Source organism: Bos indicus, chromosome 6 (genome assembly GCF_029378745.1).
Source record: "Bos indicus isolate NIAB-ARS_2022 breed Sahiwal x Tharparkar chromosome 6, NIAB-ARS_B.indTharparkar_mat_pri_1.0, whole genome shotgun sequence".
Taxonomy (NCBI): Eukaryota; Metazoa; Chordata; class Mammalia; order Artiodactyla; family Bovidae; genus Bos; species Bos indicus.
This window is the reverse complement of record NC_091765.1, coordinates 104,294,866-104,322,295: the sequence shown is the minus strand read 5'-3', so window position 1 is coordinate 104,322,295 and position 27,430 is coordinate 104,294,866. Positions and strand designations below refer to the sequence as shown.

Genomic DNA, 27,430 nt, shown 5'->3' with positions numbered 1-27,430 from the left:
GAATGCTTGTGGTCCTTTAAATCCATACGCTGGATCCCTAATCCTCAGTGAGAGGGCGCCTGGAGGTGTGGAGGTGTGGGCTTTAGGGGTCAGCAGGGCTTCCCAGGTGGCACTAGTGGTAAAGAACCCACCTATCAATGCAAGAGATGCAGGTTCCATCCCCGAGTTGGGAAGATCCCCTGGAGAAGAAAATGGCAACCTACTCCAGTATTCTTGCTGGGAAAATCTCTTAGACAGAGGAGCCTGGCAGGCTACAGTCCACAGGATTGCAAAGAGTCAGACAGGACTGCAAGCAGTCATGCATAGGTTTAGATAGACATGAGGGTGGGACCCCCATGATGGGATTAGCGCCCTTATAGGAAGAAAAAGAGATTGGAGCTCTCTCTGTCACATGAGGACACAGTGAGAAGGCAGCTGTGTGCTCAAACCACAAAGATTCTTTACCAGAAACACAATCAGCTGGCACCTTGATCTTGGACTTCCCAGCCTCAAGAACTGTGAGAAAATCAATGTCTGTTATTTAAGCTCTGAAGTCTATTGTGTTTGGACACAGCAGCACAAGCAGACTAGAACAATGCTCTATTTCCTGCTAGAGTGTGAGCTCCTGGGGGGCAGGGCTGCATTTCTACCCCCTCACCTGCAGCCCATGGCACCTGCCTAGCAGCTCACACCTGTTACAGATGTATGTGGGGTATCAGCATGTATTCTACACGATGAAGACTGGGCTGGACCAGCAAACGAGGATCATGCCTCACACCAACCATACTCAGGTCATGCCCAGCAATGCTCTCAATGCCCTGCATAGATTCATCTCATTGAATCCTTGTAAAAATTACATGGAAACCATACTTCTTTTCCATTACCTATGTGGAAACTGAGGCAGAGAGAAAAAGTAATTTGCCAGGCCATATGATTCTTAAGGGGGCTTCCCAGGTGGCTCAGCAGTGAAGAATCCACCTACAATGCAGGAAACATAGGAGACATGGGTTTGGTTCCTGGATCAGGAAGATCCCCTGGAGGAAGGCATGACAACCCACTCCAGTATTCTTGTCTGGAGAATCCACGGACAGAGGAGCCTGGCGGGCTTCAGTTCATAGGGTTGTAGAGTTGGATATGACTGAAGGGACTCAGCAATGCACGTCCATGAATCTTTAGTGGCAGAATGAGGATATGGAGCCAGGTCAGCTGGCTCCATGATTTGGTTTGTGCCCTAACCCCCAAGCTATACTGTCTCTCACTGGCCAAACAAGAAATTGGCAGCCTGAGGCCATCAGAGTGAGAGAACCTGGGTACAAGAGACTATCCACAGTCTGTTTAGGCGGGGAAGAGAGGGTGGGCAGGAAGGTGGGCTTTAGGAGCTAGTCACTGAAACCATTGTCATCGAACCCATTATTCACCAGATTGGCCAGTGTTCTACCTGGGGGTGGGGTGAGTATGGGGTTTGATCCTAAGAGGCCTTGGATAGACGTCATCAGGTGATGGTCGTCCTTGAGCCTCCTAAATTTTGTACAAAACAATCTCCCTTTCTGCAGAGGCCCCAAAGCTTGCATCAAAGTCTCAGAAACATTACTCAAAAATCAAGACATGGAGAAAATGGCCAGAGAGGTAAAGTGAGGTCATAGCATGGAGAGCATATAGATTTTGCCTCCAGTGCCGTGAAAAGTTTGGGATGCTCTGAGTATGGGCTTCTGGCATGATGAGATTTCCAATTGTTACCATCCTTCTCTTCACTGCACCCCAAATGGAAACATAACCAAACACAGCATTTCCAACAGCACTAATGAGTTTCCACTCCTATGTTCTGTCAGCGTGCCTGGAGCTGGTCATGCACCAGGTTTCCACTGAGGTGCCAGCCCCAGCCCACTGCATGGGGAAGGAAGGAACACACCCACTAGTGTCCCTGAAACAGGCAGAGCACAGAAAGCTGGCATGTCACACTTTGATTTTCCAAGACCAGGTGAACCCTGGTTGGGAACAAACATATCCTGCAGGTTCTAAGTTGCTGATGGCAGGTTCTCCCAGGGGTCAGTCCTATCCCCAAACCCCTGCCACTTAGCACTAATGGAATCCAAGATATGCTTCTAGAATTGAATCTAGAATCTGCTCTCTTCACTAGAGTTTCGATGCTAAGGCAGGGACTCTGGGATGGTCTTGTTCATCCCACTCCCCAGCAGGGAGTAGGCTTCCCAGGTGGCTCAGCTGTAAAGAACTCGCCTGCCAAACAGGAAACCTGGATTGGATCCCTGGGTCTGGAAGATCCCCTGGAGAAGGAAATGGCAACCCACTCCAGTATTCTCGCCTGGAGAATCCCATGAACAAAGGAGCCTGGCAGGCTACAATTCATGGAGTCACAAGAGCTGGACACGACTGAGTGACTGAACAGCAGCCGCAGCTTCCCGATACGGAGCAGGCACCTGGCCTGTGGAAGGAGTCACAGTAATCAGCATCATCTTATTATTAACAATAATAATGGCAGTTAGCACGCACCGAACTTCCACAGTGTACTAGATTCGATTCATGGTATCTTTACATAAATTAATGTATTTGATCTTCATAAACCAGCACAAACTAGGAATTCGTTAATACCCCATTTTATAAATAAGTTAGCTAAGGAGCAGAGAGCATAAGGACATGTGAAGTCCCAAGAACCTGAGAGAGGAGTAACTTCAGGTTTCTCTAACTCGGGGCCCTATCTCTTGCTCCCATTGTCTCTGGAAAGCACTCTGTAGACATCTGTTGGATGAATGGATGGATGAACAGATGGGTAGACGATGATGATGAAGACAGACAGTTCCAGGCCGTTTACTGGGCATGAGGGATTCCGGGGTGAATGAGACATGGCCCCTAGACTCTGGAAACGCATGGTCTAGCAAGGGAGACAGTTGTGCAAACACAGATACAGTGACAGGTAACAGGTCACCTCAGGGAATCTAGATGGAGGGTGACTTGAGCACAGAGCTAGGAGAAATCAACTCTGCCCAAGGGAATCATGGATGGCTTCACAGAAGAGGCAACATTTGGCTTGTTGCAGCTGCCAGAGAGGAGATTGTAGGGTTGGCAGCAGAAGCTTTCTAGACAGAGGTCCTTCAAAGGAACTGAGGCCTGAATGTATCTCAAGTGTTCAGGAAGGTCCGAGGGCTAAAATGCAGGGTCTGAGGGAGGGAGGTGTAGAGGGGAGATATTAAAATATGGAGCTGGGAATGGAGCTGTCACTAATTATTTTTATTTTTCAGAAATGTTGCTTTGGCTGAAGGGTGGAGGAAACTGCAGTAGGGAAAGAAGGAGGCAGGCGGAAATTGGTGTGAGAACAGGAACTGGGCTTTGCAAGCAGGAGGTGTGGGCTTTGATTTCCAGTTCTGGGACTGTGGCAAAATGAGTTAAAAGTCCTAAACCTCAACTCCATCTGTAGAATGGGAATAAAAACATCTCGGGGCTGACAGAAGGTTACACACTTAACACGATGCCCTGGCCCTGATGAGAGCTACTACTGGTGTGATTTTTTGTTTTTAGGTCTAGATTTGTCTGAGTAGCGAAGCTGGGTGGCAAAGGTCAAAAGTGAGAAAATTAAGGCAGAATCAACAGAGTGACTGGTGGTGAGTGGGCAGTAAGGCAGAAGACAGAAAAGGAAGACATCCAGTCCAGGCTTGGAAAAGTAGATACGCACGAAGCAACTTAAACTGGATTAAATACAGTGGGTGCAGTTAGCCTGAGGTCACATGATGTGTTATGAGTAGGACCATCACATTGAAAGCTGCCCATGATTGCCATTCAACCCCATGATTCAGTTATGTCCTTTCTGTGATCCAGTTTCACAGAATGAGTCTAAACGCTTCATCAAATGAAGGGAACCTGACACAGTTTTCTTAGGAATCACTGCTTCCAAAGCATTTCATTTCATGCTTTTTAAATTCTGAATGTGCAACAGCTTAAAAGCCCATTCCCAATGGGAAAGTGGTTTTCCCAGAATGATCAAATTGCAGGATGAAAGTCTAATATCAAGTGTAAAATGATAGGTTTGTCTTCCCTCCAAATGTAAATCTTCATTTAAAAAAAACAAACAAACAAACCAGCATTGTATCCATAGTTTCATCAGTTGCTTCCAATTCAGGACATATTAACTCTTCTACTTCGAGCTCATTCGAGAATAAGGAAGCTTTGATGTCACTCAAAAGGGCTTTAACGTCAAATTGAAAATGTACGTGATGTGCTACCCAATTGCCAGTAGGAACGAGGGTTGTTGCAAGTAAAAAGGGCCATTAGGTGTTTTAGGGTTGAATTGAGGTCTTTCTCAGAGAGTTTAAAAACTTCTCCTTCCTCTCTATACTTCATTATAATGAAGAGATGAATTGGGAATTAAAAGCCAGCGGCTTCTAGTGTCTTGCTTTGTTCTGTATTTACTTGACACATGACCACGGTCCTGCCCCTCCTCTGAAGACCTCGCCTCCTTCACCTGTAATGCCAGGCGGTGACCTTGCCTCCATGCCAATCACCTAGCAGTGATACTCCCTATGGGTTTGGGTAAATATCTTGCAGGATTTCCTCCTATTACTAATTTGCTAAGGAGTCTTACATTGGATGAGCACTGAATTCAATAAATTACCTGTTCCATTCATACCAAAATAATCACAGGAATTGTGTTTCTTTAATCTGTTAATCTGATGAATTTTGTTCATACATGTTTTAGTGTTAAACCAACCTTACCTTCCTGGGAAAAACTCATACTGGTTGTGCTGTATCTTTTTATAGATGATTGGATTATTCATTAATATTTTGTTTATGAATTGTACATCTAGGCTCATAGGTAAGACTAAACTGTAATTATTCTTTCTCATACTAGTCATGTCTGGTTGTGGTGTCAAGGTTATATGAGCTTCATGAAATGAGGAATATTCCCTAATTTTTTTAACATCCGAGTGATCTGCATATGAGATTGGAAAATTTTGCTATCTTAAGGTTTGGTGGAATTGGCCTATAAAACTATCAAGGTTAGATATTTTTGTGTGTGTCAGAAGATTCTGAGACTATTGAATCAATTTCTTTCATGGTAACAGGACTATGGAGATTTTTTTGTACTTGAGCCAATTTTGGCGAGCTATAATTTTTTAGAAATGTTGAAATTCACCTACATAAAATTATTTCTCATAGAATTCTCTTATTTTTAAAAACTCTAGGGATCTATTGTCATGCTGCCTTTTATACTTCTGATATTACTTCTTTACCTCTTTTTTAAATGGTCAATCTTGCCAGATATTTGCATATCTAATTTAATTCATCACCTTGGAGATTTTCTGACTGATTGGCTAAAGTGTTTTTTTAATTCCTTTGTCCTGTTAGCAGAAACCTTTGATGACAAACTCACAGAGGGGACTCCCCGCCCCCAACCCTGGCAGGGCTGGAGATGGACAGGTGATCCTGGGGCCTCCCTTGAGCACAAGTGGCTTCCCCTCACCACCCACCCTCCTCACCAACCGCACTGGTTGCTCTACTCCTCAGGACATCCCACAGCCCCGCCTCCTGGTCCTTCAAATTAACCCCCCAAACCCTGGAGTTCCTGGTTTTCTCCCTTTGCTTTTGGATTTCAGCCTCTGGGTTTGCATTCATCTCTTTCTGTGAGTTCAGATTTTCCAAGCTATCCTCATCCCTTGGGGATTTTCCTCATCCTACTGTGAACTCACAAAGCAAGAAAAAGTATATTTATTTTTATTTATCCAGTGTCGGATGTTTTGTGCTGGGATATCCACAAGGTTTCCCCTTCCTTCCTATCCCTACAAGCAGGTTTCATGGTGCAGGGTGCACTATATTTGCTGGAAAAATAGCCTGGACTCTTCAGAATCTGGGCTTCCCAGGTGGCGCAGTAGTGAAGACCTGCCAATGTGGAAGACACAAGAGATGCAGGTTTGATCCCTGGGTTGGGAAGATCCCCTGGAGAAGGAAATGGCAACCCACTCCAGTATTTTTGCCTGGGAAATCCAATGGACAGAGGAGCCTGGCAGGCTACAGTCCATGGGGTTACAAAGAGTCAGACACCAAGCACAGAGTGACCAAGCGCAAATGCTTCAGAGTCTAATGTTATTTATGATTTTCTATGAAGAAATGGGAACCTCCATCAACAGGATCAACTGAGATATCTGTGGACATGACCCAGGGGCTAAAGTCAGAAAATAACAGATTTCACTTACTAGCTCTGTGGACCTTGGAAAAACTTGGAAAAAGCTTGGAAAAAGCTTGACCTGCCACTTGCCTGAATCTCATTTCTTTACTTGAGAATTGGGCACAGAAACACTACCGAGTTCACAGCATGGCTCAATGATTAACTGACATAATGTCTGACAAAGAACATAATTGCAAAAAGGCATAAAATTGCAACTTATTATTAATCATGCTTAAGCGATCGTCTTAAGATGCATGATTGAGTAAAGAATTATTAGTGCTTAAATGAGAGCAGGCCCATTTCACACAGCTCGTTAGTGCTCTCCTGCCACACACACAGCACTCAATAAATGTGAGTTCCATTTAGGTGACTATTATAATAATACATAAAATTCTAAAATTACACATACAGGAACTAAAATTAGTCCTCAAAGCAGTTACGTTGCTAGCTTTTGTGTTATGAATACACCTTCCACACCCTGAAAACATGCAGCATGTAGAAATAATGGTAATAATTAAAAATTTGAAAATAAAAGCAAATCCAATACTTCATAACATCTAAGGCGCCCTTCACTGAAAGCTGTGCTAAGTTGCTTCAGGCATGCCCGACGCTTTGTGACCCCATGGACTGTAGCCCACCAGGCTGCTCTGTCCATGGGATTCTCCAGGCAAGAACAGCGTAGTGGGTTGCCATGCCATCCTCCAGGGGATCTTCCCAACCCAGGGATCCAACATGCATCTCTTACATCTCCGCACTGGCAGGTGGGTTCTTTACCACTGGCGCCACCTGGGAAGCCCTCATTGAAAGCTACACATCTACTTTTCATGGTGGTGGTGGTTTAGTTGCTAGGTCGTATCCGACTCTTGGGATCCCATGGACTGGGAACCTACAAGGCTTCTGTGTCCATGGGATTCTCCAAGCAAGAATACTGGGGTGGGTTGCCATTTCTCTCTCTACTTTTCATAGCACTATCAAAGAAACAAACAGCTGCTGGCTGCAAAAGGAATCCCAGGTTCCCAGATGTTAAAAATGCTAACATTTAAAAGGTTTGCTTCTGAAGGCAACGAAATAGAGAAGCCTTGGGCAGCAACAGTGCACCAGCCTCCCATGTAAGTTACCTCACTCAGCCCTCCCCAGGACCCCTCGGCAGAGACAGGGCGGCGGATCACCCGTCCGATGGTGGGAGAAATGGAGGCAGTCACCAGAAAGAACCACTGAGGGATGCAATGTAGCAGGCATCCTTTCCTTCCTGGGTCCTGCACTCACCGGGCTGTGAGACTCCAGGATCTGCATGCAGGCTGACTTGGTCAGGGTCTCTGATGAGTTCAGCTCCTCCAGAAGCAGGTCCTGGATGCTCAGGAGGGCGGTGTACGCCCATAGGGTTCTGGCCATCCTCGCTGCCTTCTGGAACTGCAGGGAGACAAGGGACTCGGCAAAGAGTCCCTCCTGGGCCTCCAGCTGTTGCACTCTCTCCCGAAGCAATTCTCCTCGGACCTGGGAGGGGCCAGCCAGAGACCAGAGAGCGGTAAGTAAGGGGAGGGAAGAGGACAGAACGTGCAGCTTACAAACAGCAGCTGGTATTGGTGCTATTTGTATCAGTGCAGGTAGGCAGCCAGTCATCCAGTCGGGACCCTGAGGAAGGTCTCAAGAGTTAGAAGCAACAGTACTGGAATCTCAGCGTAATTAAGACAGCAAGGGCACTTCCGCTCATAAAGAGGCTCACTGCGGGGCTTTTGGAATCTAGCTGTTCATTCCACATTTATCATTCTTGGAGGGAAACTGAACTGTGTTGCTCTCCAGGGAAAAATCCTTCAAGCTTCCCCATCCTACAGGATGAAAGTTCAGTCTTCCTAACGAGGTCTCCAAGCCCTTCCCACCCCCATTCAGGCTAAGGTACAGCTGGTCTGTTTCGCCACCGCCACCCCACACCTAGACTTCAATACCCATGATGGCTCATGCCCTGCCCACCAGGCTCCTTGCATCTGCAAATCCAAACTCTTTACTATGATTCAAATGCCACGCATCCTCATCCTCTGGAAAACCTCCTGTTTGTTCTCTGCATCTCTGGTTCCCAAGGGGCCACTTTGAAGCATCCTCACTTTGCATATCTCTCGCCCCCTTCTCTGTGTTTCCTTCATCTCTCAAGCTTCTCTTCCCAGTTGGCACCATACTGTTTACCCCAGCAGAACAAAACTCCTCTGGGGAAGGTCCTTAGCACCTGCAGGGCTCAGAAGAAATTCTAAATGAAAGAATCCTTCACTCAACTAAGTACTGGGGAGACCCGGGTTTAGTCCCTGGGTTGGGAAGATCTCCTGGAGAAGGAAATGGCAACCCACTCCAGTATTCTTGCCTGGAAAATCCCATGGACAGAGGAACCTGTTAGGCTACAGTCTATGAGGTCGCAAAGAGTCAGACACGACTGAGTGACTTCACTTCACTTGGCATATCTATCGCCCCCTTCTCTGTGTTTCCTTCATCTCTCAAGTTCCTCTTCGCAGTTGGCACCAGCAGAACAACTCCTCTGGGGGAGGGCCTTAGCACCTGAAGGGCTCAGAAGAAATTCTCAATGAAAGAATCCTTCACTCAACTAAGTATTAATAGTTTGTTCATTCCAGCATCTCTACATTTTTTTCTCCACATTACTACCTCTTACACTTTCTCTAGAAAACCTGCTACAGAGAACAACATAGTCTAATAGATGGTAAAGAATCTGCTTGCAATGTAGGAGACCTGGATTTGATCCCTGGGTTGGGAAGATCCCCTGGAGGAGGAAATGGCAACCCCCTCCAGTATTCTCACCTAGAGAATTCCGTGATAGAGGAGCCTGGTGAGCTACAGGCCATGGGGTTGCAGAGTCGGACATGACTGAGCTCATGTAACTCAACTCTCTGATTTCACCACTTGAGCCCCTAAGGGTAAGTATACACTCCAGTCCCCTGCCCGGAAAGCTAAAGCACAACCCTCAAAGTAGCCTGCATAAGCACCATATCTTGATGAAGCCTTTAATTTCACGTTAACGGTTTGTGGAATTATATTCCAAGTAGCCCAAAGTCAAAGCAACCCAAGTGCTGCTCAACAGATGGAGAGATAAACAGAATGGGCTCTTTAATCTACATGATGGAATATTATGCAGCCTTGAAAAGGAAGTAAATTCAAGCAGATGCTACAATGTGGATGACAGTGAAATCAGGCAGTCACAAATGCATGAATTCCCATAGGATTCTGCTTATATGAGTCTCCTAGAACAGTCAAGTTCATAGGGTGAGAACATAGGATGGTGGTTACCAAAGGCTGGGGAGAGGAATGGTGGGAGTTAGTGCTTAATGGAGACAAAGTTTCATTTTGGGAAGACACAAAATTTCTGGGGATGGATGGTGTTAATGGTTATGCACAATGTTAATGTACTTAATGCCACTGAACTGGACGCTGAGAAAATGGTTAAGATAGTACATTTCATGTTATGTATATTTTACCACCAAAAAAAATTGAAAAAAAAAAAAGTTTGTGAAACATTTTTTCCTGTCACATAAGCTATTTTTAAGAGTCACATGTTTGTATTTAGAGGTTTTAAAGTAGTTGGCATATTTCCATGATGTAGAGGCTGGCAGAGGACGATGCCCTGGGTTCTCCCATTTCTGCATAATTTTCCTGTCCTCATTGAGTGTCCTTCAGAGGAGAGCAAGTCCCAGCTTGAAGGGCTCAGATTTCACCTATATGATCTGTCCTTCAAAAAAAAACTCTGCCACAGGGAGGAGGGGAAAAGTGCCCCAACAAAGCAAATAGTCCTCTTTGGCTGTTATTGGCTGGAAAAGAAAATTCTGCTTAGAGAAACTTCAAAGGCTTCTTGGAGAGGTGGTCCTGGCCACAGGCCCTGGAGAAGGAAGAACGACAAAGGAAACTAGTTCTTCAAAGACACACTGCGGGGACCTGCATATGTGGCTCACAAAACAGCCCACTATTATCAGGGACCCGAGGCAATAACAGGCAGAACCACAGCATGAAACAGTTCCTCTGCAAGTTGCTATTATTCTTCAGCCGCTAAGTTGTGTCCAGCTCTTTGTGACTGCATGGACTGCAGCACGCCAGGCTTCCCTGTCCTTCACTATCACTCAGAGTTTGCACAAACTCATGTCCATTGAGTTGGTGATGCCATCTAGCCATCTTATCCTCTGTCACCCACTTCTCCTCCAGCCCGCAATCTTTCCCAGCATCAGGGTCTTTTCTAGTGAGTCAACTCTTTCCATCTGGTGATCAAAGTATTGGAGTTTCAGCTTCAGTCCTTCCAATGAATATTCAGGGTTGATTTCCTTACGACTGACTGGTTTGATCTCCTTGCAGTCCAAGGGACTCTCAAAAGTGTTCTCCAACACCACAATTTGTAAGCATCAATTCTCTGGCACTCAGCCTTCTTTATGGTCCAACTCTCACATCCACACATGACTATTAGAAAAACCACAACTTCAACTATACGGACCTTGGTCAGCAAAGGGACATCTCTGCTTTTTGAGAACTTCATTTCCCTGCTCAGAGGAAACATGAAGTCTTGTTATCAAAAGGATGTTACTAGACCCCACTCCTTCCTGGTTTGGAGCACCAGGTGGACAGCCACCTGCCTGGCGATCTGTCACCAGATCATAGGCTCAATTCAGTTTGTTTCCTGTATCTCAGGGATCACTTTTGATTGTTGTCCAGGTCAAGAACCAACAGTTAGAACCAGACATGGAACAATGCACTGATTCCAAACAGAGGAAGGAGTATATCAGGGCTTTACATGTCATCCTAACTTACATGCAGAGCATATCATGAGAAATGCCAGGCTGAATGAAGCACAAGCTGGAATCAAGATTGCTGGGAGAAATATCAATAACCTCAGATATGCAGATGACACCACCCTTATGGCAAAAAGTGAAGAGGAACTAAAAAGCCTCTTGATGAAGGTGAAAGAGGAGAGTGAAAAAACTGGCTTAAAACTCAACATTCAAAAAAACTAAGATCATGGCATCCAGTTCCATCATTTCATGGCAAATAAAAGGGGAAACAAGGGAAACAGTGTCAGACTTTATTTTCTTGGGCTCCAAAATCACTGCAGATGGTGACTGCAGCCATGAGGTTAAAAGACGCTTGCTCCCCGGAAGAAAAGCTATGACCAACCTAGAGGCATATTAAAAAGCAGAGACATTACTTTGCTGACAAAGGTTCATCTAGTCAAAGCTATGGCTTTTCCAGTGTTCATGTATGGGTGTGAGATTTGGACTATAAAGAAAGCTGAGCACCTAAAAATTGATGCTTTTGAACTTGTGTTGTTGGAGAAGACTCTTGAGAGTCCCTTAGACCTCAAGGAGATCAAACCAGTCAATCCTAAAGGAAATCATTCCTGAATATTCATTGGAAGGACTGATGCTGAAGCTGAAGCTCCAATACTTTGGCTACCTAACGCAAAGAGCTGACTCATTAGAAAAGACCCTGATGCTGGGAAAGATTCAGGGCAGGAGGAGAAGGGGAAAACAGAGGATGGGATGGTTAAATAGCATCACTGACTCAATGGACATGAGTTTGAGCAAACTCTGGGAATTGGTGACGGACAGGGAAGCCTGGCGTGCTGCAGTCCATGGAGTCGCAGAGTCAGACATGACTGATCATCTGAACAATAACCAGAGTTTTCAAAAAACCACTGTTTCATACATTTTGTTCATTCCTTTTTGTTGTGTTTTAGGTGAGGGGATAATTTGATGCTTTAATTCTGTCTGTGTGTGTGTTAGTAGCTCAGTCGTGTCCTACTCTTTGTGACCCCATGGACTGTAGCCCACCAGGCTCCTTTGTCCATGGGATTCTCCAGGCAAGAATACTGGAGTGGGTTGCCATTTCTTTCTCCAAATTCTGTCTTGGCCAGAAGCAAAATAAATAGAATTATTTTGATTATTAAATAATCCACTATTTTTAATTGACTATAACAGTGCCTGACACATTGGAGTGTTCAATGATGGTTAGCGGTTGTTGTTTATTGTTCATTTTAATTTTATTATTAAAGGTAGGACATGGTTGGTGCCAGGCTCCCCTGGTGGCTCAGTGGTAATGACTCCACCTGCAATGCAGGAGATGCAGGTCAATCCCTGAGTTGGGAATATCCCCTGGAGGAGGGCATGGCAACCCACTCCAGTCTTCTTACCTGGAGAATCCCATGGACAGAGGAGTCTGGTCCATGGGGTCACAAAAGGTCAGCCAGGACTGAAGTGACTGAGCATGCAGGCACATGGTTGGTGCCATAAAGGAGGTCTTTATACAGGGCTACGATAGTTTAGAGGATGGAGAAGGGGAAGGGGGAGGGGAAAGTTGTGAAGACCTCGGCATTTGAGCTGGATATTGAAGGATCCAGGCATTCAGGAAGAGGGACCAAAAAACCAGAGGCACTGAGGCCGGAATGCACGGGGTCCCTATGGGATTAGTGAGAGGGTGAATCAGACCAAAACTGAGAGGAAAAGTGGAAGATAAGGACATAGAGGTCAGACAGAGACCACAGCACAGAGACCCTCACCACCAGGTCAAAGTAGGTAGCCTTTCTCTGGAGGCAACAGAAAGGGGGCTATGGAAAGCCTACTAAAGTTCTTAAAAAGGAAAAACGTGAGTGATGGGAGATAAACAAGAAAAGGATGAAAGGCCCCCTCATGACACACCTGCCATGAGCAAAATTTTCATGTTTCCTCCATGTGATTTCAATCTTCCCCACCTTTGGACAGGTAATGGCTCCAGTAAGCTATAAGGTCTAGTCCCCTGGAGACACGCAGGGTACAGTGAGGTAGCCAGGAGGGACAGCTCATTTTATTTATGCAAAAGTGAAAGTTGCTCAGTCGTGTCTGACTCTTTGCGACCCCATGGACTATACAGTCCATGGAATTCTCCAGGCCAGAATACTGGAGTGGGTAGCCTTTCCCTTCTCCAAGGGATCTTCCCAACCCAGGGATTGAACCCAAGTCTCCCGCATTCCAGGCAGATTCTTTACCAGTTGAGCCACAAGGGAAGCCCTATATATGCAAAGTTATTCCTAAAATGGGGGATAAGTGTAAAGCCTTTTGTATATACTGCAAGAACAACCTGGACAGTGAAAGTAAGAAAAGAAAAATTCTTTAACAACCTATTTCTTTCTTCTTTGGAAAACTTAATTTGTTAATTCCAGCACCATGAGAATGTGCCTCTAAAGGGGGCTTTCATCCTTGTCTAAAAGAACTCCTGGGAAAAGATACAGATTTGCATTTCTATGAAGTATTAATGACCGATTTAATTAAATATTCAAACCACCTAAAGTAATAAAAATTCACTTCCAAAACAGTGTGCTGCTAAATACTCTTATTTTAAATGTGAAGCTCAAACAATTTCCTAGTTTCCCTGACAGAATGTGCATTTTGAAGGAGTTTCTTCTATGCTCTCTCTGATGTCCTTTATTGCAAAATAAAATCAACCTGTCAATCAGCAGAGAATTATTGGGACTCTAAGGAGTTCAAGACATCACACCCCTCCTCCTTGCACAAGTTTGGAAACAAATGCAACCGGATGCATGGGTAAGCCAGCCAGACACCAAATGTCAGCTTCAATATTGATGAAAACTAGATTGGAGAACGTGGCTCAGATGAGTTTGCAAATGAGTGGACACTCCCCCAAACAACCAGCTTCCCCCACAAGCTCATCACATCATGGTCAGAGAATGGGGGCTTCCTGCAGGCAGGCGGGCTTCTAAAGAGAGGGGGAAGCTCAGTTCCCTCGTTAATACCACCAATCAGATAGCACCCTTCTTGGAGAGAAGCGGGCAAGGAATAGAAAGAGGCCAGGATGTCACCAGCAAAGAGAAAGGAAAGCCAGAGGTCAGAAAGGAGTCACATCAGGAATTTTATATCCAAATGCTGGGAGGAGATGCTGATGAAACACTATTTAAATATAAGCATTCACTCCTGTTCGAGTGGCTGGCCACCCCCCAACGCAGGTCAGTCTACATCATGCTTTGCTGGATGGATTCAAAATTTAAGACTTTCTCCTTTATCTTGCATCAAGAAGGGGGTGGACTCAGTAAAGGTATGTTCATACTTGTTGAATGAAATAGCACCCTGCTAAATAAACATCATTATTTAAGATAGCAAAGTCGATTTCTATGCCTGGAAAGACATTTTCACCCACCCCCTCATCTAGATCATTAAAGTGCAAAAATCTCAAACAAATTAATTTGACTTTGGAGGCCAGTGGGCTTTGGTTAAACCAGTCAGTGTAGTTTTGTTTGTGGATGATCTGTAATCTCTTATGAACTCTTACCACCGAAGTAGCTATGTGACCTAAACAAACTGCTTAACTTTTCTGAGTCTCGGTTTTGGATGTGTAAAGCAGACAATAAGATAACAGGTGACAATGTCTAGTACAGTCTGTGGTTTAAGCCCCTAATAAACAGTAGCTGCCATATTCTTACTACTACTATTATTTTCACTATCATTACTATAATTTGTTAAATAGAGCTTCCTTTAGGGTGCAGGAAAAAGATAAAAGACAATCAGATCAGATCAGTCACTCAGTTGTGTCTGACTCTTTGCGACCCCATGAATCGCAGCACGCCAGGCCTCTCTGTCCATGACCAACTCCCGGAGTTCACTGAGACTCACGTCCATCGAGTCAGTGATGCCATCCAGCCATCTCATCCTCTGTCGTCCCCTTCTCCTCGTGCCCTCAATCCCTCCCAGCATCAGAGTCTTTTCCAATGAATCAATTCTTCGCATGAGGTGGCCAAAGTACTGGAGTTTCAGCTTTAGCATCAGTCCTTCCAAAGAAATCCAGGGCTGATCTCCTTCAGAATGGACTGGTTGGATCTCCTTGCAGTCCAAGGGACTCTCAAGAGTCTTCTGCAACACCACAGTTCAAAAGCATCAATTCTTCGATGCTCAGCCTTCTTCACAGTCCAACTCTCACATCCATACATGACCACGGGAAAAACCATAGCCTTGACTAGATGAACCTTTGTTGGCAAAGTAATTTCTCTGCTTTTGAACATGCTATCTAGGTTGGTCATAACTTTCCTTCCAAGGAGTTAGCATCTTTTAATTTCATGGCTGCAGTCACCATCTGTAGTGATTTTGGAGCCAATAGCTTATAATATTAAGAGTTTTCTTTCCTCCTTTAGGAAATTTCTTCATTTCTAATTATAAAACACACACACAATGTAGAAAAATATTAACAATTGAGATTCCTGGTGAAAGAAAGTAGATTTAAAACATGCATCTACCGTTCTAGTTTTTCCTGTGGTCATGTATGGATGCGAGAGTTGGACTGTGAAGAAAGCTGAGTGCTGAAGAATTGATGCTTTTGAACTGTGGTGTTGCAGAAGACTCTTGACAGTCCCTTGGACTGCAAGGAGATCCAACCAGTCCATTCTGAAGGAGATCAGCCCTGGGATTTCTTTGGAAGGAATGATGCTAAAGCTGAAACTCCAGTACTTTGGCCACCTCATGCGAAGAGCTGACTCATTGGAAAAGACTCTGATGCTGGGAGGGACTGGGGGCAGGAGGAGAAGGGGACGACAGAGGATGAGATGGCTGGATGGCATCACTGACTCGATGGACATGAGTCTGAGTGAACTCCGGGAGTTGGTGACGGACAGGGAGGCCTGGCGTGCTGCGATTCATGGGGTCGCAAAGAGTCGGACACGACTGAGCGACTGATCTGATCTAATCTGATCTGAAGGCTATTCTACTCAAGTGAAACTTTACCTACTGACTACTAAAAATCTCAGTCCTCTTCCCTCATTTGGCTCCTGACATATGTGCAGCAAGGCAGGAGACTAGTCTTCTCTGGGAACTCTGACCAGACTTCAAAAAAGTTCTAAAAATACTGTTGTTAGGAGTTCTCCAAGTTCATGGTTCAGCCCAATCACACCAGAGTGAAGGTCACAGTCTGCAAACCCCAGTTACAGCTTAGAGACTCCAAGCAGCTTTTAAGTACTCCACTCTTAAACATGAGCAGACCACCAAGGATGGCCACTTTCCTGGGAAAACTCTAATGAATATAGAGATAGCAATAAATATGCAGGAATTGAAAAAAAAAAAACCTTAAAAAATGAATGTTCTCAGAAAGATACAAGAGCTATAGAAGCCTTAAAACAACAAGAGAATGTTATTTCCTTAAGAAGAGACTGTTGAGAGAGGGGAAAAAAGCTCTTGAAAAAAAAAATGAAAATTAAAAATATAAATAAAAATTCAAGGGCTTCCCTGGTGGCTCAATGGTGAGGAATCTGCTCACCACTTCGGGGGACATGGGTTTGGTCCCTGGTCCAGGAGGATCTCACAGACTGCAGGGCATCTGGGCCGTGGGCCACAACTACTGAGTCCATGCTCTAGAGCCGGTGCCCCCAACAAGACAGGCCACTGAAATGAGAAGCCCGGTGCCACAACTAGAGAGTGGCCCCCATTCGCCACAACCTGCCCAGCAAAGAAGAAAAAAACCTGCCCAGCAAAGAAGACTAAAACCTGCCCAGCAAAGAAGACTCAGAACAGCCAAAATAAATAAATAAATAAAATTAAAAAAAACACAACTCAAAGGTTTGAAAAAGAAAAGATGTTCCCCAGAATGTAAAGCAAAAGAACAAAGAGAAGGAAAATAGTAAAAAAAGAAAAGTAGATAAACGGTCTGAATAATTAGAGATCTAGAAAGGCAGATTAAAGACCAGGAGTAAATCACCAAAATTAGTCACGAAAAGTTTCCAGAATTCCAAGATGGGTCAAATTATCCATCAATTATGGGAGCAGAAGGAAACATTTTCAGTCTTGCAAAATTTTAAAATATTAAATCCTTCATGTGTCCTTTCCTCGGAAACTAATACAGGATGTATTTCAATGGGGAAACAATGGGAACAGTGACAGACTTTATTTTTTTGGGCTCCAGAATCACTGCAGATGGTGACTGCAGACATGAAATTAAAAGACTCTTGCTCCTTGGAAGAAAAGCTATGACCAACCTAGACAGCATATTAAAAAGCAGAGATATTACATTGCCAACAAAGGTCTGTCTAGTCAAAACTATGGTTTTTCCGGTAGTCATGTATGGATGTGAGAGTTGGACCATAATGAAAGCTGAGGGCTGAAGAATTGATGCTTTTGAACTGTGGTGTTGGAGAAGACTCTTGAGAGTCCCTTAGACTGCAAGGAGATCCAACCAGTATATCCTAAAGGAAATCAGTCCTGAATGTTCATTGGAAGGACTGATGTTGAAGCTGAAACTCTAATACTTTGGCCACCTGATGCGAAGAGCTGACTCATTTGAAAAGACCCTGATGCTGGGAAAGATTGAAGGCAGGAGGAGAAGGGGATGACAGAGGATGAGATGGTTGGATGCCATCACTGACTCGATGGACATGAGTTTGAGCAAGTTCTGTGGCTTGGTGATGGACAGGGAAGCCTGGCGTGCTGCAGTCTATGGAGTCGCAAAGAGTCAGACACAACTGAGTGACTGAACTGACTGTATTTCATTAAAGGAACATGTCAGGAAAGAGAAGAGTGAAGGGAATTCGTAGCATGACCTCAAGATGGCAGCTGTGCATGAAGTACAGAGACCAATGCCTGGATTGGAGCACAGCTATCCAGAGGCACAGACAAAGATGTCCTTAAGAAAATGGAAATTACAGATGACATGACTTGTGTGATGGTCCTGATAGGATATTTGGCCATTCACCAAAAAGTAATTAAATTAGTGATAAGTACATAGAAAAGTAACCAAAGAAAAAGAAATCAAAGGACAACAATGACTCCAGAAAAAACTAAAAGTTATATAGGAAAAAAAAAATCTGTTTTTATATGACTCAGATGTGGATACTTTTTAAATAATCATAGTAACAGAAACCTTAAATAAGATCTAACTGCATTGAATATGGGGGAGAATAGGAAGGGCTCATGTGTTGCACGATGATAGAAGAAAAACAGCTGTATCTTATCTTCTACAAAGAAAAGTGAATAGATAATACCAAAAATAGACAAAAAAAAAAAAAGAGAGAGGCAAAATACCCAAAAGAAACGGGAAGGCAAGCATGGTATTTAACGATATGGATGTAAACACCAAAAGATCAAACTGAACAATTACAAGTTGTTACCTCTTGGGGCTTGCAAATGTGTATGTATGTGGCTGAGAGGGCTGCTTTTTGGGGGGCACAAAACTCATAGAATTACACGACTCTTTAAAAGAATGCATGCATGCCTAAGTTTGATAAAAATGAAAAGTGAAATTTTAGAATGGACAATGTAGAAAAATGTTACCTCAACCAAACTATCCAAAGATAACCATGGCAACATTTTGGTATGAGAAAAGTAGAAGTAGAATAAAAGACTAGAAAGGTAAGCTGAAGACTGTTTGTAATGTCTTGAAGGTAAAGCTCAGGAATCTTGCCTTTGTTTCGGAGCAGTGGGAACCTATGAAACTTCTCTTAGGAACTTTGCTCAATATTCTGTAATAACCTAAATGGGAAAAGAATTTACCAAGAATAGATATGTATGCATATCACTGAATCACTTTGTTGTATATACCTGAAATTAACACAACACTGTTAATCAACTGTACTTCAATATAAGAGAAAAATTAAAAACAAGCAAATTCCCTTAAACTGGTGCTTCAGGGAGATGACTCTGACAGACTCTGCCTTGAGGGGTAAAACAGGGTCAAGAACCGACAGGAAGAGAACCATCTGGAGGCTTTCCTGGTCTTTGTAGGTGGATGAATGGATTTTCCCTTCCAAAGTACCCTTTTTTTTTCTCTCTCCCAAGCTTTATAAGGACTTGCACCATCAATCTTCTCTCTTGTCAGGTCATCTGAAAAAGCACATTATTCTCATGCTTAAGCTCCAGTCACTTTTGAAATGACAGGTATGTGAAGAGCCGCTGCTGACAGAAGCCGTTCCGTTCTAGTCACCTCTGCGTAATTGCTGAGGCTGCTGCAGAAACACACTGGGGTGCATGGTCGATTGCAGGACAAGAGTTTCACTCCTGATGAAGGGATTGCTAATGAAGTGTGCAAGCATGGCATATTCTGAAACCTGGAAACAGTGAATGAATAATGAATGGGTGAATGGTTATGTGGCAGACATGGCACTCAGACAGAGGGCATCACTAAGACAATACCAGAAATCATGGATGAGCAGAAAATACAGTCTTGCCATTTTCATTTATATTTGAATGTCCCTAAAGATATATATGAGGTCTCCTACATTGCAGGCAGATTCTTTACCATCTGAGCCACCAGAGAAGCCCAAAGATATATATGAGAAATTTGTATGTCAGTTCAGTTGTCTGATTCTTTGCGACCCCATGGACTGCAGAATGCAAGGCTTCCCTGTCCATCACCAACTCCCGGAGCTTGCTCAAACTCATGTCCATCGAATCAGTGATGCCATTCAACCATCTCATCCTCTGTCATCCCCTTCTCCTCCTGTCTTCAATCTTTCCCAGGATCAGGGTCTTTTCCAGTGAGTCATTGCTTCACATCAGGTGGCCAAAATAATGGAGCTTTAGCTTCAGCATCAGCCCTTCCAACGAATAGTCCGGATTGATTTCCTTTAGGATTGATTGGCTTGATCTCCTTGCAGTCTAAGGGACTCTCAAGAGTCTTCTCCAACACCACAGTTCAGAAGCATCAATTCCTCGGTGCTCAGCTTTCTTTATAGTCCAACTCTCACATCCATACATGACCACTGGAAAAACTACAGCTTTGACTAGACGGATATACTCTGTGCAAAACTGGCAACAGAACACACCAAAGATGAACTGAAATAGTCTTCATTTCTGGATCTATCAAATAAAAATTGGCTAATAGAACAAAGAAATGAGCATCAAGAGACCTGTGCTTTAGGCTTTATTCTACCACTCCACAGCTACGAGATCTTGACTAAGCCTCTCAACCTTTCTGAGTTTCAGTATTCTCACCTGTGAAATGGAAATAGTAAGAGTTGCTCTACTTGATTTACTACAAAGGGGTGTGGGATACACACAGAGGTTCCAAGATCATCTGAAATATCAAGAGATTGAGAAGAACCTAAATGTCTTTTAAGTGAACATCAGTTAAGTCATGTAGGGTTCATTCATATCATGAAATGCTATACTGATGAAAAAAGCAACGAGGAAACTGTCATGTACTGATACAAAAAATCTTGAAATTCCAGTGTTAAGTAAAAAAAGCAGAGATGATAGACAGATGATAGACAGACATAGAGGTGACAGATAGACACAGATAGATAGATGAACATAGAGAGACAGATAATAGACAGATAGATAGATCTACTTCTGATAGCTGGACAGTAAAAATGAGCCACATAGTTTGTGCTGTTTTCTACTCTGCTCTATGGATTGGCCCAGGCATTAAAGCAGGAGAAAGAAGCCACATTCTCTGTCCTGGTCAAGGCATTCCACAAGTAAAACCTTGGCCAGAGGCCCTATGCGTGGCAGCCTTCCAGCCCTACAAACTGACCAACTGCCCCAAGCTCTTGAGAGTTTCCTGAAGTTCAAGGTGCATGTGTGCGTGCTAAATTGCTTCAGTACTGTCCAACTCTCTCATGGACTATAGGCCACCAGGCTCCTCTGTCCATGGAATTCTCCAGGCAAGAATATTGGAGTGGGTTGCTGTGTCCTCCTCCCAGGGATTTTCCCAATCAAGGGATCAAACCTGTGTCTCTCACGTCTAAGCTGCATTGGCAGGTGGGTTCTTTACCACTAGCACCACCTGGGAAGCTCAAGGCAGATGCTCAAATGTCCCTTTACCAGTTGGGCACGTGCCTCCGAGCCGCCCCCCTTGGCTCCCCTGCAGGAGATGGTAACAGCACTGACATGATCGACCCCTGCAGAGAACAGTTCTGACCATCTATCAAACCCACACTGGAGCCTTATTCTTGCCGAGGCATCTGATGTTCCCAGAGATGAACCCAGCTCTTGACTGGGGCTGGGACTGCAGCTTTACCTCCATCTCACACTTAGAAGCAGAAGGAAAGGAAGTGGAAAGTCTAAGACACGGCCCCCAACCCGAGAGCCAATGAGAGCAGAGGTCATGAGAGGAGGACCAACGAGCAGAGACCAACTTCCAGAACTACTAATGAATATATCCTGCAAAGGATCCTGCTACTGCTACTGCTAAGTCATTTCAGTCGTGTCCGACTCTGTGTGACCCCATAGACGGCAGCCCACCAGGCTTCCCCGTCCCTGGGATTCTCCAGGCAAGAACACTGGAGTGGGTTGCCATTTCCTGGACCCAGCCTAATAAGGCAAGTCTTAAAAGGACAAAATGAATCCCAATATATGTACATGTCAAAATTTCAACAGTAATAAAGAAAATACAAAAGCCAGTACCTAACATGTAAAATCTACAATGTTTACATCCAATAAAAAATTACCATGTGTGCAAAGAAGCATGAAAATATGATTCATAATCTAGAGAAAAATCAACCAATGGAAATGAGAGAGTTGATGGAATAACCAGACAAGGACACAAACTGATAAGAAAAATAATTGAGGTGCAAAGACCAGAAGGGAGGTTACGAAACTGTGATTATTTGCATACAGGATGCATTATTATGGGTTTCTCAGGTGGTGCTAGTGGTAAGAACCTGCATGCCAGTGCAGGAGATGTAAGAGATGCTGGTTCGATCTCTGGGATCTCCTGGATCTCCAGGAAGATCTCCTGGAGAAGGGAATGGCAACCCACTCCAGTATATTCTTGCCTGCGAAATCCCATGAACAGAGGAGCCTGGCAGGCTACAGTACATAGTATTGTAAAGAGTCGGATGTGAAAGAAGCCACTTAGCACAAAAATTATTAGGCAAAAAATCAGTAGAATCAACAGATACATGCTCACAACCATCCCAAGAGATAGGTATGTCTGCCATCACACTTGAAAGATGAGCACACTAGGGAGGGCACAGGGTGGTTAAGCAACTTGTTCAAAGTCACACAGCTAGAAAGTGGCAGAGCTAGGACTTGGACTCAGCAGTCTGGCTCTGGAGACAGAAGAAGGAAGTCTGGAAAGACTTTTAAAAATTGGTAAGACTTTTTCACAACAGTATCAAATAAGCCCCAAACATAATTAAAAATAGGTCATCATTCACAATTGCAACCAAACCTGTAACATATCTGGGAATCACCATAAGGAATACACAAGACCTTAGGTATATGTGACCCTAGAATTTGTCACCTAAGCTTAAAATATAAGGGAAAGCTAATGGGAACAGACATGCGGTGAAGGGGAGACTGGGACTGTCCCAAGCATATTGAGATGGAGGTTCACCCTATATAATGGAAACAAATGGAAAGATCCTATTAAAGATCCTAAAAGAAGGTCTATATAAAATAAGAAACATTCCAACTTTTTGGAGAAGACAATTTTCAAATGAGCCTCTAATTTTAGTTCAACCTCAACAGAGATTTCTTTTGGAACTTGGTTCAGTTCAGTTCAGTTCAGTTACTCAGTCATGTCCAACTCTTTGCAACCCCATGAATCGCAGCACGCCAGGCCTCCCTGTCCATCACCAACTCCTGGAGCTCACTCAGACTCACGTCCATTGAGTCGGTGATGCCATCCAGCCATCTCATCCTCAGTCATCCCCCTCTCCTCCTGCCCTCAATCCCTCCCAGCATCAGAGTCTTTTCCAATGAGTCAACTCTTCACATGAGGTGCCCAAAGTACTGGAGTTTCAGCTTCAGCACTATTCCTTTCAAAGAACACCCAGGACTGATCTCCTTCAGAATGGACTGGTTGGATCTCCTTGCAGTCCAAGGGACTCTCAAGAGTCTTCTCCAACACCACAGTTCAAAAGTATCAATTCTTCGGCACTCAGCTTTCTTCACAGTCCAACTCTCACATCCATACATGACTACTGGAAAAACCATAGCCTTGACTAGACGGACCTTTGTTGGCAATGTCTCTGCTTTTGAATATGCTATCTAGGTTGGTCATAACTTTCCTTCCAAGAAGTAAGCGTCTTTTAATTTCATGGCTGCAATCACCGTCTGCAGTGATTTTGGGGCCCAGAAAAATAAAGTCTGACACTGTTTCCACTGTTTCCCCATCTATTTGCCATGAAGTGATGGGACCAGATGCCACGATCTTAGTTTTCTGAATGTTGAGCTTTAAGCCAACTTTTTCACTCTCCTCTTTCACTTTCATCAAGAACTTGGTTAACTTATTCTAAAATATACACGCCCCCCCAATATCCCCCAGGTTGAAAGTCTGCATCTGTGCATTTGTAATGAGCCCATCAGAAGGACCAGGTATCTGTGGAGGGTCATGGGTGTACTCCAGCCACCCTGGACAGCTCCTCTGACCAGCGTTAACATCTTACTTTGATAACCTCTCCACTGGACAGAAAAGGTGGCCAGGTAGGAGGCCAACATTCATCCCTCTGCTGGTCTCTCTTTTCCTCTCTGAATCAGTCACACAGCTCTTTCCAAAGGAGTTACACTCCCCTCATCAAGGCAGAGCTCAGGGTAGTCAGGGGGGCTTTCATGTGAAAGCAAGAGGCAAACTTCTAAATGGTCCATGCACAAATTGCCTGCTCATCTAAAACTGTGAATGTCTCAAGAGCAGGATCCTAGAACAGGGCCAGGCCCAGAGAAAAGGCCACAAAATGTTTCTTACAGGAGGAGGTAAAGGGACCGAGGAAAAGGGGAAAGCCAAGGAGGTCAAGGAAAAGAAGACAGGTGGAAGCAAGGGAGGGGATTTCGGGAGGAGGATCAACCAGTCCTGCTGGGAGACAGAAGCCTCCTTGCAGTCACTACAAGCCCAGCCCCGTGACAGGAAGGGCACAGGTGATGGAGACAGAAGTGCCTTGTGGGAGCCCCAGCTCAACCCCTCCCTGATGGCGTGACCTTGGGTAATTCCCTCAGTCTTTCCAGACAGAAGAGTCCTGACCAGGGACATAGCGATTTGGGGCTGAGGGTGGGGGGATATCTGATGCAGATTCTATTTAAGAAAGGGGGTGCCTGCCAGGTGCTCCCAGCCTGCTCTGCAGCCCCAGTCGTGAAGCTGTGGTCCCTCTGGGGACACCCGGGTGCCAGCCAGGCTGGGGCTTGACCATGGATCTTGGGGCAGTGGTCAACAACCCTCCTTGCTCCATTTTGACAGCTGCATGAGCTTAGAGGGGCTTCCCAGTGCTGAAACAAGATCAAACAACTCTCAGCTGTTCGCATACCACACCACCCCCACCCCCGCCCAAGCACTGTCATTTCTCTGCAATTACCCTGCAAATAAAAAATCTGAACAACGGCCGCTTGGATGTTGAGATGCGGCCGATCAATTCCGGGGGGAACATCAAAGCCGTGGACTGGGGAGTGCCTATTTTACTGGCACTTGCCGCAGTGTAACAGCCATTTGTGAAGATGGCCTGTCGTGAAAAGGTCACAGCTGACAAGTGACTCTTGGCTGCCTTTCTCTGTGAGCCTGGGATCGGGTGGTCTATGAGCTGCTCCATCACTGGGAGAAATGGGCATGGAGCCCACTCCAAAGGCAAAAAGCACCTTCCAGCCCACTGCTCCTCACAAACTGGTGGGCTGTTACTGTCGTTCTCTGTATTTAACAGATGTGGGAGCCAAAGCATGCTCATCCAACATTGCACAACTGCAGGATATAACCATCTTCCATGACAATATTCCCTGTCGGCCCTGAAGACAAAGATGAGATACAGCTTTAAAATGTTGGGCCCACCACCTCCTGGTTACAGAAACCCAGGTGAACTCAGTTGGAGACTCAGTTTCCACATCTGTAAAATAGGGATATGGATCATTCCTATTTCTGAGGGAAGTCAGAAGGGGTAAAGCCTATGGAATGAGTGAGAAACAGGTTAGAATAGTGGATGTACGTGGGGTCAGGGGAACTCAGGGAAGGTATGCTGCTGCGTCTGGCTCAGGGAACCTGGGGAACTTCTAACCCCATCCTTCACTGTCTCTATCCTCCTTCTTCGGTGCTGATGAGACTCAGCCTGTCTTCCTAGCCAACACTTGAGATCCTTCCACCACAGATCTGCTCCCACACCCCCTGGATAGACCCCAGACTCCAGCAAACCAGCCTTTGCATGGGGCTACAGGCTCTCTGGGCTCCCCCAAACCTGCACTGTGTCCTTGGCTATGGCTCAGGCCACCCATTACTCCCACCAAACCAATCCCTAACTTATCCTTCTCTGACAATATCCACCTTATGTCTGACGTGCATGCATGCATGCTAAGTCGCTTCAGTCATGTCTGACTTTTTGGGACCCTATGGACTGTAACATGCCAGGCTTCTCTGTCCATGGGATTCTCCAGGCAAGAACATGGAGTGGGTTGCCATGCTCTCCTCCAGGGGATCTTCCCAACCCAGGAATCAAACTCAAGTCTCCTGCAGCTGCTGCATTGCAGGCAGATTCTTTTACCACCGAGCCACTGGGGAAGCCCCCTTAAGTCTGACAGTGGGTCCCAAACCAGTGTGCGTTGGGGGAAATATCTTGCCATGCCTGCCATGTTGCTAGTTCCTCCGTGTAGCCCCTGCCCCCTCCACCCCTTTCCTGGTCCCCTCCTGGGTGAACTGGGAATCCACTGGGCAGGCTTGGCTCAGCTCTGCTCTGGAGCCCCATTCCTGCTCCTCCAGGAAGCCTGCCCCCAGGACACCCCACGGATGCCTGAGATTGGTCCGTTTAATTCTGGGGTGCTTAGCAAGCCCATTTGGCTCTCATAATTTCTAGCTCCTGAATTAGCCTTGAACAGTAAGACAGATGGTATTTCCACCTGTCCCTGCCTTAGTCTTCGTCTCATGTCTCAGTTTTACATAGCACACGAGTGGGAATAAGGGTGCTACCGCTTGGTCTCAGGGGACATCAGCAACCTGGCACACCGGAAGGGACCTGACCTTGCCCAGAGCAGACGCTATGGCTCTTCGCCAGATGACGCATTTGTGTTCTGAGAAATACAGTTAAGAAATAATAATAATTTTAAAACTTAGGCAAACGACCTGTGGGACAGCAGGTAGGAACAAAAACAGCAGCTCTAGAATATGGTCCATACATACATTCACTGACACACTCCTCCAAGGGCCTGCCCTTACTGGGGGAGGTGGCAGGCACCCCAGCAGTGACAACGTGGTGTCAACTCCTAAACCTCACCTCCTCAGAGACACCTGACCTGACCCTCCCACCTGCTGCTGATTCCACTTCCCTCTCACCATCCCCCTGCCCCAGCACTATCACAGCATCCTACTCATTTCTTTAATGGCGCTGACCATAGTCATGCATTTTAAGGGCTGTCTGTCTAGAATATGCATCTCTGAGAGCAGGGACCACCCAAGGGATCATGGTCCCTTCAGCATCCCAGTAGATGAAGGCACAGCGTGAGGCATGCTGGGACAGGAAAGGAAGCTGGTGGGGGCGGGGTGGGGGAGGGGTGAAAGAGAAAGCAGGTGTTCCAGGAAGGCTTCCTGGAAGAAGGGACAGCTGAGGACAAAGTTGACTTGTCCAGGTAAAGAAAGGCGGAAAGGCAAACCCAGGAAGAGGGAAGGACAGATGAGCAGCATGTGTCGTACATGGTGTACAGACAAACCAAAGCCTCGCTGGGGAGATGAGGAAAGGGGGCTGGAGAGGGAGGTCAGGTTGCAGGCAAGATATAGGGGGAGACAGAGGGAACCAGCACAAGTGAACCCCTCAGCACCGAGCCAGAGGGAAGCCTGAAGGACACACCTGAGACTTCTGGGTGGAGAAGTGGAGGAAAAGCGTTCCAGGCAGAAGGGCCAGGAGGAGAGGCACGGTGGTGGGGGCGGTGCCCACGTGCAGGATGTGAGCACGGCGTGAAAGCCAGGTGCAGGATGGAGGCGGACACTTACAGCCCCTGAGGGCTCTGTGTGCCCTCAAACCAGGCGGTGGCCAGCCCTGTGATGAACGAAACACTGACCTTTTCAACCAGGTCTTCGGGAGCCTGTTCCTTGAACAGCTGAATTTTATCTTCAGTGCACTTCTTCAAAAGGTCTATCTTGCTTCTGCTCTTGGAGCGTGGCTTTCTGGCCTTGGACTGTGGCTGGAGTGGGGAGAAAACATGGGTGAGAAAGTGATCACCAGCAGGCGGGTGCAGCCCTCAATCTCCTCAAGCCCAGAGAGACTCCTGCAGCTCTCTGCAGTGCACAGCTGTCTTAGCCAGAGAGGGGTGGAGAGATGAAGCCTTTCCTGGAAGGAGCTCCGGGCACTGGCCTTTGGTCTTGGCATACTCTGGGGGCTCGTCCCACCAAGGGGAGGAGAAGGTTGCCTGTGGGCAGCACCGGAGCTTTGCAGAT

The 27,430-nt window shown here is 45.5% G+C and overlaps 1 protein-coding gene across 3 annotated transcripts in view; it reads right to left on the bottom strand.

Moving 5' to 3' along the window:
* EVC2 (EvC ciliary complex subunit 2) overlaps positions 1 to 27,430 on the bottom strand; it is a 165,045-nt gene that overhangs the window by 14,435 nt on the left and 123,180 nt on the right. For all 3 annotated transcript variants that reach the window (XM_070791783.1, XM_070791781.1, XM_070791782.1), the window contains exons 16-17: positions 27,055 to 27,177; positions 7,418 to 7,645 (exon numbers count right to left, since the gene is read on the bottom strand). In XM_070791783.1, the coding sequence (XP_070647884.1) occupies positions 7,418 to 7,645; positions 27,055 to 27,177 (351 nt within the window). The remainder of the gene's footprint in view (positions 1 to 7,417; positions 7,646 to 27,054; positions 27,178 to 27,430) is intronic.